This window comes from Scyliorhinus canicula, chromosome 15 (genome assembly GCF_902713615.1).
Source record: "Scyliorhinus canicula chromosome 15, sScyCan1.1, whole genome shotgun sequence".
Lineage (NCBI taxonomy): Eukaryota > Metazoa > Chordata > Chondrichthyes > Carcharhiniformes > Scyliorhinidae > Scyliorhinus > Scyliorhinus canicula.
The window spans coordinates 20942528-20959110 of record NC_052160.1 but is presented as its reverse complement, the minus strand read 5'-3'; the positions used below and the strand labels follow the sequence as shown (position 1 = coordinate 20959110).

Sequence of the window (16583 nt, the reverse complement as noted above, 5' to 3'; positions counted from 1 at the left end):
TTCACTGCAAATCACCACAGATTTCACCAGGCCTTATAGCGTAAAGAAATCTCAGAGAGTCAAAAAGAAAATCCTTTGCGTGATAACCAACAGTTGTATAACTGCTCCTGGAGAGATTTCTTCACTGGCAAATTGATCACAGTTGCCAATCCCACCAAATTTCCAACATTGTGTCAAATTATTCAAAGGATGCACTGACAATTAAATTCCCAAAAATAAATAATAGGAACTCCACAATAGTCACCTGGTTTACACAGTAACTGTGAGCCTCATGCACAACCCACCCATTACCACCCGAGGAACATTTAGCAGAAGACTGCCTGCTATTTTTATTCAAACAGCCAGCTCTCTAATATCTTATTGCTCAGCTGATTGGTGGACTGTCCGACTCCCTCCCTTGCTCAGTGCTGCTTCCATGTGCCAACTCTGATGCTGCAGAGAACAATAAACTATTGTGAACACACAAAAAAGAGAGATATTAGAAAGAGAAGAAAAGAGGAAAATAAATAGCGAGGAGTCAAGTTAAAAGAGTGAAGCAAAAAGAGAGAGCAAGAGAGAGAGAGATACACAAGGGAGAGGAGAAAATTAACACGTGAGAGAGGGACCACAGTGAAGGATGAGAGAAGTGGAAGGGAAGGCTGGAGAGAGAAACATAAGAGAAAGATACAGAATAAAGTTGGAGATAAGCAGGCAAGAAAGGGAGAGGTGGGCGAGAGAGAGGGAGGGAGGGAGGCAAGTAAAAGAGGGGCGAGTGAGAGAGAAAGAGATGGGTAAGTGATAGATTGGTGAGAGATAGAGAGATGGGCGAGTGATAGAGAGATGGGTGAGTGATAGAGGGGCGGCAGAGAGAGAAAGAGATGGGCAAGAGAGAGAGATGGGCAAAAGGGAATTGAATATATACTTAATGGGGAAAAAACAGGAGAGTGGGTCTAATAGTATTGCATATTTGAAGAGTTTGCATTACTATGATGGGCCAAATTGCCTCCCTTTGAGATGGAAGATTCTATGTTTCTGTGTAATTATTTCCCTTGACATAGCCATAATTTTTTTAAAGTTCTTAGTCACAGTTATAATAATTTAGTCGTAATAATCTCTTGGAATTTAGTCATTTGTTAGCACAGAACTTGAGTATTGCTGAAAAAAATCCAGGGTCCTGTCCTTTGCAGACAGAAGGCACATGGCCACACATTGTGCCTTTTTAAACTAAACAAATGCTTGGGGGCCAACCATTCTCTCGATGTTGGTATTTCATTCCAATGCCAGCATTTTCAGAAATCTCTCTATGCATCTTTAACACAAGAGATGGTTTTGCAAAAGAACAGTCCTGTACCATGACACGTTGGGAAATGGATGGTCTTGAAAGACGGCCAAGTAGATTCTAAACCCATTTAAGTAGACCACAGGTACCTTTAGTATTTTTTGGATCCTGCTACTTTGAGATAAAAATCCATTCCTACCTGCAGAGTAAGGCTCCTGTTTCTCAATGCAGATAAATTCCTTCCTTTCATATTTGGCACGAATCCATTGTTCCCGAAGCACTCTGAAAAGCAAGGAAGCAGGTGTCTGAGAAATGGAAAAGGAGACTACCGAGGACTCCATTGTTGAGTGCAATTGGTAAATGAGATAATTGCACTAATATATCAGTTGTCTAATTGCATCAGATTTTGTGTTGTGTGTGTCTCTATCGATTCCCTCTTTCTAATTTGCACGCAGTTCCTGTATAACCTATGACTTGCCAGGATTTAACGAAAAATGCATTAGGAAAACCTTTTGTCAAATTTTCTATGTCAACTGTGACAGGTCAGCTGTAGCTGCACTGCCAGCAGGCGGTGCTGTTGCATTGTTTCCTCAGAAAGTTGCCGAGCTCCACTCACTAATTCTTTAACCTCTGACGTCTCAGGAGGCCGGGGAAAACCTGGAGGATTGGTAACTGGAAATTCTACTGGGTGTCATTTTGATTTGTCTCCACAAAACATCTCCGTTGACAACTGAGCATTTTAAAATTAAGATGGACAACAAAGTAAATTTGTACAAACTCCATTTGTGTAATGGAAGCATTAAACCCTGTCAGGTCAATGCTGCTCATGGCGAACAGCGGCAGAGGAAGACAAAATATCAACTTCAAGGAACCTACCAGAATCTTTCAGTGCAAACTCACTCTGCTGACCTGTTGGTCTTTTTCTGTGCTGTACATTCCACTCAACCTGGCACTTAGGAATGACATTACAAGCCATTCCCGTTGACTAACCTTTTACGGCTTGTTCCTGCAGCTGACGTGAATTACCTTTAGCCCGAGTACCAGTCCCACTACCCAGCCTCCCCCCACCTTCTTCTTCCGCCAATCAGACCCAAGTCATGCCTTTCTGCAGTCCCACAATGCACCTGCCACCTTTCTTTGGCCTTTTAGCCATTCTTGCTCTCTGACTCTTGTTGACACTCTATCTGATGTAAATCTAACTAGAGTTCTACTGGTTGTTCCTACCCTGATTCTGACACCACAACTCCCCTCGGAACTGTAAAAAAAAAGAGGAGAAACTGAACGGTTATGTTCATATCTCACGTGAAGGAATTAGCCTCAGTCAGCTGCTAAAAGGGGGCGGGTAGTTAGTTAGTTTGTTAGTTCTTTCTTCAAAGAAGAGACATGGAGGAAGAGACACGGAATCGGGAACAGATAGTTGAATGTTATAAAGACCATAATAACAGGTTGGGCCTGTGCTCATTGGAGTTTAGAAGAATGAGAGATGGAACAGATGGGGCATTTACAGGGTGGATGCTGAGAGGATATTTCCCCTCGTGGCAGAAGTCTAGAACTTGCAGGCACAGTTTAAAAATAAGGGAGTTGAGGAGGATTTTCTTCATAAGATGGAGTTGAGGAGGATTTTCTTCTCCCAGAGGGTAGTGAGTCTTTTGAATTTTCTACCCCAGAGAGCAGTGGAGTGGTCATTGGATGTATTCAAAGTTGAATTGGACAGTTTGTTTTAATAAACATTTTTCAAAAAATGTTTTGACATAAATTACATTACACATATTTAGCTAACATTTAACAATCCCTTCCTCAAACCTAACTAACTAACTACCCGCCCCCTTTTAGCAGATGACTGAGGCTAATTCCTTAAAGTGAGATATGAACAGACGGCATCTTTCATGAAACCCCTCCTCATTCCGTCTTAAACTAAATTTAACCTCCTCCAGCCTTAGAAACTCCATTAAATCTCCCAGCCATATTGAGGCACAGAGTGGGGAAACTGACCTCCGGCCCAATAAGATCCGTCTCCTCGCCAATAGCGAGAAAAAGACTTAGACATCTGCCCCTGTCTGGAGCTCCGGCAAGTCTGACACCCTGAATATGGCTCCCAGAGGACTGGGTTCTAGGTCCAACTGTAACACTACGAACATGGTGCTATGGAAGGTGTTGGGACAGATTTTTGATCAACAAGGGAAGTCAAGAGTTTTGGAGGGCAGGCTGGAAAGTGGGGTTTAAGGCCACAATCAGATCAGCCATGACATTAGTGAATAGTGGAGGAGGCTCAATGGGCCAAATGGCCTTCCCTGCTCCTATTTCTTATGATCTTGTCTATTTAACGCCAGCTCAGAGATTACACATCAGAAATCCAGACTCATCAAATATTTCAGATATTGGCGATCAGCCACAATGAGAAGTATGTGCGTGTTAAACGGCAAAGGAATTATAATTAGAATCGGCACTGCCGCTGCCTGACCTCTGGATGTTTCCAATTCCACAACAGAAGGTTTTTTCTTTGAAAATGGGTACTTTGGGTTTGAACTTCCTTTCAGATAAAAGAGCGATGTGTGGTCAGCAGTGAGGCTGTACAGAGTGGTTTTTGGGAGAGTGTTGCCTGTTGAGGCTGCATTGACATGCCAGGCTCCCAGTCTTTAGTACACTGACGTGAAGTTCATAAGAAATGTCTTTCTTTGCTGTCTTTATCTTTAAAACGTCAACTAGTCAAGAAAGCAGTTTTGTAGAAACACAACCAACATATTCCCTTTTCTGATATCACACCTTGGAATTTCTAGGTTTAAGCAAGTGTTAAGATGGGCTGTGAATACTGTCGGCGATCGCAAGTATTTTTCAAAAATTATTTTTAACAACTATGATAGAAGCTGCTGAGGAACTTGCTGTAATGGAATTCAGGAATCTACAGGATGGCGAGAGACCATTCTGTTGGGAACATGGGTCTGTTAACAGCTAGCAAAACCTTGTTCACTTTGACCATCCTGGTAAATCACATGTTGTTGCCTAATCACCGCAATCCATCTCTAGCAAAGAGTCTACAACAGATTCAGGTACGAGGCAGGGAAAACTCGGAGCTTTGGGAACCATATGCTTATGAGTGCATGTTTCTTCCAGCCTTTCTAAACTCATCATGTCCCAAATTAATCATAGTAGTCTAACCTGACTTGAGATTTTTGGCGACAGAAGCTTCAATTGGTCAATTTCAAAATTTAGAATTACATTGTGCTATTCTATCTGCCATAAACTCCAAACCTCTGCTGCCCGTGTCCGAACTCAAACAAAGTCCCATTCCCCTATCACCCCTGTGCTCACTGACCTACCTGACCTGTACTCGCTGACCTACCTGACCTGTGCTCGCTGACCTACCTGACCTGTGCTCGCTGACCTACCTGACCTGTACTCGCTGACCTACCTGACCTGTACTCGCTGACCTACCTGACCTGTACTCGCTGACCTACCTGACCTGTGCTCACTGACCTACCTGACCTGTGCTCGCTGACCTACCTGACCTGTGCTCGCTGACCTACCTGACCTGTGCTCGCTGACCTACCTGACCTGTACTCGCTGACCTACCTGACCTGTACTCGCTGACCTACCTGACCTGTACTCGCTGACCTACCTGACCTGTACTCGCTGACCTACCTGACCTGTGCTCGCTGACCTACCTGACCTGTGCTCGCTGACCTACATTGGCTCCCGGTCAAGCAACGCCTTGGTTTTAAAGTTCTCATCCTCATTTTCAAATCTCTCCAAGACCTCACCTCTCACTATTTCCGAAATCTCGTCTAGATACACACTCCCCCTAATTCTGGGCTCTTGCCTATTCCTGATCCTAACTCATCACTGGTGACCGTGCCTTTGGTTGCTGAGGGCCCAGACTTTGGAATTCTCTTCTCTAAACTTCTTTGCCTCTCTATCTCACTCTCCCCTTTAAGATCCTCCTTACGTTATGTTAAAAAGGTGCTGTATAAATACAAGTCATCTCCTGTGACCGCGACCACTTGCTCTGCCAAACATTTCACTTCCCTTCATCACTGCCCACCTCCCCCCCCCATCCTAGAAAGCTGCTCCATTTGTTCATCACCCCCTGGTAAAGGCAGGGCAACCTCAGCTCATGGTTGGCTTTGTATCCAGAGAATGATCAACCAGAAGACTGCAATTCACCTACTCCCTTTCAACGTCTTAAATAACCTGTGTAAGTTCTCCTGCACTGCAGAGAGCATTCTTCATTTAATATCCCACATTGGCTTTGTAAAAGAAATACTGTAAAAGGCCTGAGCTGTGGGAACCTCGAGAGGTTTAATAAAACTGGATTTTTACTTGCAAGCATTTCAAACCCTTTATTGACTTGATGTGTTTAAAAAGCTGTTTTAGCAAATGTCTGCTGGTGTTGGGCTGTCGAGAAGCCGAAAGGTCCAGGTAATGGAGAGTTGGCCTACATCACTTAACCACATGGAAACAATTATCAGAGAATAACATCTCTGACCAGCACAAAACAGCATTGTATGCAGTATCTTACCACCCAAGTTGTGGTCTAGTTTCTAATGAATTCACTGCAGAATCAAGTTCAAGAATTTGCAAATTGACGATTCTGGCAATGCCGAACCTGGCACTGAATCTCGCACAATACGTCCAAACATTACTTAGCCTCACATCAATAATATAAAACCGTGACTGCTCCCTCAGACTGAACAATGGATAATAAACAATTCTCTACCACTTCCTCTTTCAACACCCGTGTCATACAAACAGCGTCTCATGGTAGTATTTCATTCTGTACTGAAACCCAGTGCCATGCTAATCAGAGACAGATGGTGTTGTGCAAAGCACCCACATTAGGCCCCTTGCATTTTACCAGACATCACCCCAAACAATTCTGGTCAGGAAATACTTTAATACAGGATAAAGCATTTCATATAGATGATCCCATGTTCTAAATAATTAAACAAGCAGGCCTCAATTTTAATACATTTCAGCCTCTGGACACAGTCACCGTCTCTATATGTGCACCATTCTGGTGCTAACAAGATTTCAGAAAAAGGATAGCCACAAGAAGATCTTGCGTTTACGGAGCACCTTCCATGACCTCAGGATGCCCCATAGTGCTTCAGTCACTGAAGTACTTTCTGAAGCGAGAGTCAATGTTGTCATGTTGAAAACGTGGCAATTAACTTCTTCGCTGCAAAATCAGAAAAATGACCAGCAAACCTGTTCTTATCAAAGATGTGGTTCAGGGGTAAATATTGGCTAGAACCCCAAGGGCAACTCCCCTGCTCTTCTTCTAAATAGTGCTGTGGGATCTTTTGCATCTGTCTGTCAGGGCCTCAGGTATTAATGCCTCATCTAAAAAACACCTCTGGTGGCCGTGCCTTCAACCAGCTAGGTCCTGAGCTCTGGAATTTAGTGCATAAACAACTGTGTTCCATGAGATGAGATCATGCACACTATAGATAACGCAGCAAGTGCATTAATGTGACCAGGAATATTCTTCTCTCTGTCTGTGGACAGATATTCTCATCGATTTGAAAAGGTTCATCTTAGTCTGTTCTGCAGTGACATGTTTATGCTCAGCCAACTTCCTCTCCCCTTAACCCACGCGAGGACATGGTCATTACTTAGGAGTCCAGACAGCAAGATTTGGAACAGCAACAACTAATCTTTATGGAGCAAAATCTGACACCAAGCCACATAAGGAGATATTAGTACTGGTGATCAAAAGGTTAGTCAACGTGATAGTTTCTAAAGAGCATCTCAAAAGCAGAGAGAGTTTATGGAGGTAATTCCAGAGCTTGAAGGTTAGGTATTTGAAGGAATGATCACCAGTGAGGTACATTGGAATACTCTCTCCAAGAGGACTCTGGCAATCATGGATTTCAATGTGTTGGTTCATGGTTATGCTTCGCAAGGTACTGACGTGGACTCTGACACTCTTGCCACCTGCCATAGAGGTGTTAGAAGGAGTTACAGGTTGATAATCAATCTTTCATTTCTTTCATCTCTCCTCTTTCATTCTCACTCCACAGTATAAATATTTCCCACTTTCTCTGTCTGTTAGCTTTGACAAAGAGTCATCGGACTCGAAACGTTAGCTCTTTTCTCTCCCTACAGATGCTGCCAGACCTGCTGAGATTTTCCAGCATTTTCTTTTTCGTTTGATAATCAATCTGTTTGGCCGCATTACGAATGCACCTTCCATGGCCATCAAGTCCCAAAGTGGGACTGAAACCCGGGCTCAGAGGTAGGGGTGCACCACAAGACTTCCTTACACTAGCAAATAGGGGGAAGGGAAGGGTAAAACTACAAAAAGTATAATGGTTAATGGGAACCAGAGCAGCAGGTCTGCATGTGAGGAGCAGGTAGAAGTTAATAGAATGAACAGGCAGGGCCAGTCTAATGACTACGGAGGGGTAAGAAAACATAAAAAAATGAAAATGTAAGGGGACTGGGGGAGTGAAAGTTGGGGATGAGGCTGAGTGTAATCAGAGATTAATGAAGGAGATCTGAATGTGTAAGAAGTGTAGTGCCCAAGAAAATCCTGCAAGGGAAAGACAAATTTGTGGGACATATTTAAAAACCTTGGGCGAAATTCTCCGCGGACCGATGTGACGCCCATTTCCGGCGGGAAAAAGCGGTGTGCATGACTCCGGCGTCCAGGCCTTCTTTTAAGCTGGCAATCTCCGTTCCCGGAAGGGCCAGCAGCTGACTGACGCGATACGCGTCAGTTTCACCAGCTGCGGAAGTGGTGAGATCCGGCGTTTTTTGGAGGAGGAGGAGAGAGACAGACCCGGCATTTGGGGGGGGGGGGCTTCCGGCATTGGGGGGGGGGGGGGGGGGGGTTCCGGCATTGGGGGGGGGGGGGGTTCCGGCATTGGGGGAGGGGGGGGTTCCGGCATTGGGGGGGGGGGGGGTTCCGGCATTGGGGGGGGGGGTTGCGGGCAGCGGCGTGAAGAGAGGGGGGGCGACGGATGCCCGGGGCCAACACACCGTCGCCCCCCCCTCTGTACGCCGCTGCCCCCTACCCCAACCCCCCCCCTCACCACCCCTACCTCCCTCCCCACCCCTACCTCCCTCCCCACCACCCCTACCCTCCTCCCCACCACTCCTACCCCCCTCCCCACCACTCCTACCCCCCTCCCCACCACTCCTACCCCCCTCCCCCCCACCCCTACCTCCCTCCCCACCACACCTACCCCCCTCCAACGCCGCCCCCCATCTCGCGCAACGCCGCAACCCCCCCCCCCCCTCAACGCCGGGTCCCCCCCCCCCTCAACGCCGGGTCCCCCCCCAACGCCGGTACCCACACCCCCCCCTCCCTCTGAAGGCCGGTACCCACACCACCCCCCCTCTCTCCTCCTCCCCCCCCTCTCTCCTCCTCCCCCCCTTCCTTCCTCCCCCCCCTTTCCTTCCTCCCCCCCCCTTCCTTCCTCCGTTAGTGGGGGGGGGGTGCGGCGTTAGTGGGGGGTGGGGGTGGTGAAGGGGGTAGGGGTGGTGAGGGGGGGTGGTTGGGGTAGGGGGCAGCGGTGTACAGAGGGGGGGGGGGACGGTGCGTTGGCCCAGGGCATCCGTAGCCCCCCCTATCTGCACGCCGCTGCCCCCAAACCCCCCCCCGATGCCGCAACCCACCCCCCGATGCCGCAACCCACCCCCCCATGCCCCCCCCGATGCCGCAACCCACCCCCCGATGCCGCAACCCACCCCCCGATGCCGCAACCCACCCCCCGATGCCGCAACCCACCCCCTGATGCCACAACCCCCCGGATACCGCAACCCACCCCCCGATGCCGCAACCCACCCCCCGATGCCGCAACCCACCCCCCCCATGACCCCCCCCGATGCCGCAACCCACCCCCCGATGCCGCAACCCACCCCCCCATGCCGCAACCCACCCCCCCCGTGCCGCAACCCACCCCCCCCGATGCCGCAACCCCCCCCGATGCCGCAACCCCCCCGATGCCGCAACCCCCTCCCGATGCCGCAACCCCCCCGATGCCGCAACCCCCCCGATGCCGCAACCCACCCCCGATGCCGCAACCCACCACCCCCCATGCCGCAACCCACCCCCCCCATGCCGCAACCCACCCCCCCGATGCTGCAACCCCCCCCCCCCGATGCCGCAACCCCCCCCCGATGCCGCAACCCACCCCCTGACACTGAACGGCGTCAACCATCATCAATGGTTGACGCCGTTTTAAAGCAACTGTGATTTTCGCCGACGTGACCCGTGGCCACGTCGGCGGGACTTCGGCCCATCCGGGCCGGAGATTTGTGGACACTAAAAAAAAAATGAAATCCCGCCGGCGCCAGCTGTTTTCAGAGGCTGCCGGCGGGATTTGCACAACGCCGGTTTTTGGCCGGTGGGAGATTTAAAAACCCTGCGGGAGCGGAAATAACGCCGCTGCCCGCCGATTCTCCGACCCTGCGTGGGGTCGGAGAATCCCGCCCCTGGTACCTAAAGGCACACAGTATTCGGAATAAGATCAATGGGCTGCCAGCACAAATAGAGACAAATGGGTATGATTTGGTGGGGATCACTGAAACGTGGTTGCAGGAGTACCAGGACTGGGAATTAAATGTCCAAGGGTACTCAGTATTTGGAAAGGATAGACAGAATGGAACACGAGGTGGAGATCCTTTATTGGTTAAAGATGACATCAAGGTTGTATTAAGAAATTATTTTGCACAAAGGGTCAAGATTTTGAATCGATATGGGTGGAAATTTTAAAAACCTCCTTGTTCGGAGTAATTTACAGGCCCCTGAGCAATACTTCCAAAGTGAGGCATAGCATAAACCAAAAAATAATGAGAGTTTATGAGAAGGGCAAAACGGTAATCATGGGTGATTTTAACATGCATAGTGACTGGATTAATCAAATTGGTATGGGTAGCCTCATGGAAGATTTCATAGAGTGCATGAGGGATTGTTTCTTAGAGCAATATGTTATGGAGCCAACCAGGGAACATGCTATTTTAGATTTAGTATTATGTAACAAAGAGGGTTGATAAATAGTCTTGTCGTTAAAGGTCCTCTTGGAAGGAGTGATCACAGTATGCGAGAATTTCAAATTCAGATTAAGCGAGAGAGGACAGAGTGGTATACTGGAGTTTTAGCATTGGGCAGAGGGAATTATACAGGCCTGAGGAAAGAGTTGGCCCAAGTAGACTGGGCACAAATAATTGAGGGCAGAACAGTTGAGGAACAATGGCGGATGTTCAGGGAGGTATTAAACACCTCTCAATTAAAGTATATTCCTGAGAGGAAGAGGAATTGTAAAAGGGAAGAAAACATTCCATGGCCAACAAGGAAGTCAAGGAGGACATAAAGACAAAAACTAGGGCATACCATACGGAAAAAGCTAATGGTAAGCTGGAGGGTTGGGAGAACTTTAGGGTCAGTAAAAAGCTACTAAAAATAGTAAAAAGCTAAGATGAACAACGAAAGGAAGCTAGCAGAAAACATAAACAATGATACAAAGAGCTTCAATAAGTATATAAAGAGGAAGAGAATAGCTAAAATAAATGTTGGCCCTTTAGAGGACGATACTGGTGAGGTAATAATGGGGAACACAGAGATGGCAGTGGCACTGAACCAATATTTTGCCTCTGTCTTCATGGTAGAGGATAATAAAAGTTTTCCAAGAACTGCAGTTAATGCAGAGGAACTTAGTGTATTAACCATTACGAGGGAGAAAGTATTAAATAAATTAATGGGACTAAAGGCAGATAAGTCTCCTGATGGCCTGCACCCTAGTGTACTAAAGGAGGTGGCAGCAGAGATAGTGGATGCATTGGTTATGATGTTTCAAAATTCCCTGGAATCTGGAAAGGTCCCTGGGGATTGGAAACATGCTAATGTAACTTCCCTATTAAAAAAATGGAGAGGGGCAAAAAGTAGGAAACTATAGACCGGTTAGCTTGAGCATGTGGTGAGGAAGTTGCTGGAATCAATGATTAAGGAGGAGATGACTGGACATTTGGAAAGACAAAGCTCAATCCACCATTGTCAGCATGGTTTTATGAAGGGAAAGTCATGCTTGACAAACTTGATTGAGTTTTTTGAGGACATAACCAGCAAGGTGGATAATGGGGAACCTGTGGATGTGGTATATCTAAACTTCCAGAAGCGTTTGATAAGGTGCCGCATAAAAGGTTGATCCAGAAGGTGAGATCACAGGGGGTAGGGGGTGGAGTACTAGATTGGATTGAGGATTGGCTGACTGACAGAAAGCAGAGGGTCGGGTTAAATGGGTCCTTCTCTGGCCAATTTTGAAACATCAACTGTAACCAGCGGGGTGCCACAGGGGTCTGTCCTCTAACCTCAACTGTTTACAATTTATATAAATGATCTGCAAGCAGGGACAGAGTGTAACATAGCAAAATTTGCAGATCATATCGAAATAGGTGGGAAAGCAGACAGTGAAGAGGAGATACAGATTTTACAGACAATGTAGAGAGGCTCGGAGATTGGGCCAAAATTTGGCAGATGGAGTTTAATATGGATAAATGTGAGGTCATCCATTTTAGCCAAAAAAATAGTCAGCCAAATTATTATCTAAATGGAAAGCAGATTAAAAATGCATCTGGGCAGAGTGATCTGGGTGTCTTCACGAATTGCAGAAAGTCTGTATGCAGGTACAGAATGTAATAAAAGAGGCAAATGTAATTTTAGCATTTATTGCAAAAGGACTGGAGTATAAAAGTAGAGAAGTGTTGTTGTAATTGGTTAGGGTGTTGGTGAGACTACGTCCCGAGTATTGTGTCCAGTTTTGGTCTCCTTATTTGAGGAAGGATGAGGTGACATTGGAGGCAGATCCGAGGAGGTTCACCAGATTGAAAGGTTGACGTATGAGGAGAGATTAAACAATTTGGACTTATATTCACTGGAGTTTAGAATGATGAGAGGGGATCTGATCACGGTATATAAAATACAAAAAGGGATCGATAAAGTAAACGTAGACCAAATGTTCCCTCTTGTGGGGCAATCTAGAACAAGAGGTCATGGATGTAGGTTGAGAGGTGGTAGATTTAAAACCGAGATGAGGAGGAACTACTTCTCGCAGAGGGTGATGAATCTGTGCAACTTGCAGCCCCATAGTGCGGTGGAGTCCGAATCATTAAATAGTTTCAAGGGGGAGATAGATATATTTCTGATAAAAAACGGATTAAAGGGATATGGCGAACAGGTAGGGAGGTGGCTTTGAGACCAGGAAGAGGTCAGCCATGATCTGATTGAATGGCGGGGCAGGGCTGAATTGCCTATTTCTGCTCCTAATTCCTATGTTCCTACCCTATCCCGAAGAAAAGTGTGAAACCTGATGATATTGAAACGGGCTGGAATTGTTCCAAACAACTGATCGCATTACTATTCCCAACTCACCCACTGGCAATCCTCCTCAAAGATATTGTCAATGGTCAAGAAAATCCCCATAACATTTTGACCTGTAGGTACTCATTACATTTATTGTATCACATAGTTGTTGGATTTTGTTCTTTTCATTTTCAAAAGCCAGCCCACTCAGCTTGGGGTGGGGGGAATCTAAGACAGGCCCTTTGGTGGTTATTTATCAAACACAGCAAAGTGACGTGATTTTACTGCGGGTAGGGAGAGGGAGCAGGCCTCAAATATACCTCAGCTGGAATTGGGATCAAACACCATACTGTTGGCATGAATGTTATCTATTGCTAGCCATCGAGCCAACTGAGTTAACTAGCTCGGGGAAAATTCTAAGGACTGTATCTGTATACTGTGAATTGAATACTAGAGATCCTGCAGATGGAAGTGAGTGCACTTGAAGTGTAATTACTCCAGACGCTCTTCATGTTACACTCCCCTCCAGAATTCAAAATGAAAGCAGATATTACACGACCAACCTGAGCGTTTACTGGGTCGGAACAATCTGAACAGGGAGCAGAGACAGTAGCCCCGGTGTTAATGCAGGAATAACTTCAATGGATGTTTTAAAAGGGAAATAGGCAATTTTGTCAAAACCTAAGCTATCTACCTATATGCAATCATAATAAGGCTCATGAAAAATTCAGCCCATTTAGATTGCAGTGTTAATAACATGACAATTTGCATTTATAAAACATCTTAGGGCCAGTATCAAACTAAATTTGGCACTGGGCCCCATGTGGTGTTAGTAGGCATGTAACCAAAGGTTTGGACGAGAGAGAGGCAGAGAGAGAAAAGAGAGAGAAAGAAGAGAGAGAGAGAGAGAGAAAAGCTGAAGGTATTGTGGAGACAGGGAGGGGAGAGAGGGAGGGGAGAGACGATGGAGGGATTTGAAGGGAAGATTGAGAATGTTAAAAATCAAGGTGTTGCTGGTCTGGGAGTCTGTGTAGATCAGTGCTCACAGGAGTGATGGGTGCACAGGACTTGGATGTGAGTTAGGATACAGGCTACAGAGTTTTAGTTGAATTCATGTTTACAGAGGGGGTAAAACAAGACCAGCAATACATATCCACAATGACAGTGAAGCAAACACAATCTCCCATAATTTTCCAGCTGTTTGTCAACTACGAATGGGGACACAGGCATGGGATGTGATGAATGGCAGCATCTCATCCACCACTGCTGTGATCAGCTGATACTTAGTCCAGGGACTGAACTTGGGATCTTCCTGCTCTGCACAGCTCAGTTCCATTGTGGTCATTGCAACATCTCACCTCCCCAAATAAAGGCAATGATATATGAAACTTAACAGAAAGCATTTTGAAGCAAATCTCCCTGTTCATCCGTAAACTCATCCTCAAAGAATAATTTTAAATTAAGGAAAACAGCTTTTGAAAGCCACAGGGCATAGGGAGGGCAGGTCTGATGGTAACCAATCTATTAAGTCTTTATGTGTTAGTAGTACGGTAATATCACATGTCTAACAATCAATAGGAGTCTCTTTATTAGAAATTGATGCTTGCAAAGCTGAACATGGTCTTTATCAATTTACTCTCGGTAGGAAGGAATGTTCAGGGAATTTATGAAGAAACAGCTTAAATTTATATAGCGCCTTTCAGGACGTCCCAGAGCACTTTACAGCCAATCAAGTACTTTCATATCTAGTCACTCTTGTGATGCAAAAACACAGTTTATGCACAATGTCCCATACACAGCTCTGATATAATGAACAGATAATCTGTTTTCTCCATGTTGATTGAGGGGTAAATATTGGCCAAAGCACTGGGGAGAACTCCCGTACCCTTCTTTGAAATAATAATTCTATGGGACCTTTTTATGCCCTCCTCAGGGGACAGATGTCAGTTCTAACATCTTATCCAAAAGACAGATAACTAATCAGCCAAGACCTGACGAGATTTCCCCTTTCATTGATGTGATACGACTAGACCAGTTAAGAGTAACATTTTACTTATTCACTGCACTACTTACTGACAATCTAGAAGCGTTGGTCTGTAATAAAATGCCGGCAACTTTGATTCGTATTTCGCTTTGGTTGCGCTGTTCCCATTAGAGGCCATAAACTACGAGAGAAAACAAGAGTTTGAATCAATCGATTTTAATTTCAGTTCTGATGGGCACGTGAATTATTGATTCCCCGTACCGGCCTCCCCGAACAGGCGCCGGAATGTGGCGACTAGGGGCTTTTCACATTAACTGCATTTGAAGCCTACTCGTGACAATAAGCGATTTTCATTTCATTTTCATTTCATTTTTATTCATACAACATAGAACATCATTCACAGAATGCGGACATCATTGGTAATCCTTTTTTGCCCCATCCCCAATTGTGCTCGAAAAGATGCTGGTGAGCTGCCTTCTCGAGCACAACTGAGTATCTTGCTGGGCCATTACAGAGGCCAGTTAAGAATCAACGACGTTGTTGCAAGTCTGGAGTCACATATAGGGCAGAGTGGGTAAGGACTGCAGGTTTTCTTCTTCAAAAAAGGACAGCAGTGAACCAGATGGGTTTTAAGGACAATCTTGTGGTTTCATGGCTGGCCATTACTGACTGGAGCATTTTATTCCAGTTTTGATCAATTTTTTTTTATTTTTTTTTTATAAATTTAGAGTATCCAATTATTTTTATTTTTTATTTTCCAATTAAGGGGCAATTTAGCATGGCCAATCTACCTACCCTGCACATCTTTGGGTTGTGGGGGCGAAACCCACGCAGGCACGAGGAGAATGTGCAAACTCCACACGGACAGTGACCCAGAGCCGGGATTCGAACCCGGGTCCTCAGCGCCGTGAGGCAGCAATGCTAACCACTGTGCCACCGTGTTGCCCCAGTTTTGATCAATTGATTGAATTAAAATTCCCCAGCTACCTTGGTGGGCTTTGATTATATCTCTGGATTACTAGTCCAGTGTCTGGATTATTAGTCCAGTGTCTGGATTACTAGCCAGGTCTCTGGATTACTAGCCCAGCCTCTGGATTATTAACCCAGTGTCTGGATTACTAGCCCAGTGTCTGGATTACTAGCCCAGTCTCTGGATTATTAACCCAGTCTCTGGATTACTAGCCCAGTCTCTGGATTACTAGCCCAGTCTCTGGATTATTAACCCAGTCTCTGGATTACTAGCCCAGTCTCTAGATTATTAGTCCAGTCTCTGGATTACTAGCCCAGTCTCTGGATTATTAACCCAGTGTCTGGATTACTAGCCCAGTCTCTGGATTACTAGCCCAGTCTCTGGATTATTAACCCAGTTTCTGGATTACTAGCCCAGTCTCTGGATTACTAGCCCAGTCTCTGGATTATTAACCCAGTCTCTGGATTACTAGCCCAGTCTCTGGATTATTAACCCAGTATCTGGATTACTAGCCCAGTCTCTGGATTACTAGCCCAGTCTCTGGATTACTAGCCCAGTCTCTGGATTATTAACCCAGTCTCTGGATTACTAGCCCAGTCTCTGGATTATTAGTCCAGTCTCTGGATTACTAGCCCAGTCTCTGGATTATTGACCCAGTGTCTGGATTACTAGCCCAGTCTCTGGATTACTAGCCCAGTCTCTGGATTATTAACCCAGTCTCTGGATTATTAACCCAGTGTCTGGATTACTAGCCCAGTCTCTGGATTATTAACCCAGTCTCTGGATTACTAGCCCAGTCTCTGGATTACTAGCCCAGTCTCTGGATTATTAACCCAGTCTCTGGATTACTAGCCCAGTCTCTGGATTACTAGTCCAGTAACGTAACTGCATGCTACCGTACCCAACACTATCCATTTCCAGCTTTTTGCAAAGTGCTCTTCGAATAGTTCAGTGTGTGAGCTACATCAGTTTAAGATTGCCAACTCTGCACTGCCAAATTAGATGAACTACGATTGGGCGTGAATACTGTATTGAGAAGGCTGTGACATGGATTGTGTAGGAAGGGTCA

The 16583-nt window shown here is 46.0% G+C and overlaps 1 protein-coding gene across 3 annotated transcripts in view; it reads right to left on the bottom strand.

The window, feature by feature from the left end:
- The window catches only part of LOC119978506 (arf-GAP with dual PH domain-containing protein 1), a 147262-nt gene that overhangs the window by 76737 nt on the left and 53942 nt on the right, over positions 1-16583 (bottom strand). For all 3 annotated transcript variants that reach the window (XM_038820185.1, XM_038820184.1, XM_038820186.1), the window contains 2 exons: positions 14634-14725; positions 1458-1540 (listed from right to left, as the gene is read on the bottom strand). In XM_038820185.1, the coding sequence (XP_038676113.1) occupies positions 1458-1540; positions 14634-14725 (175 nt within the window). The remainder of the gene's footprint in view (positions 1-1457; positions 1541-14633; positions 14726-16583) is intronic.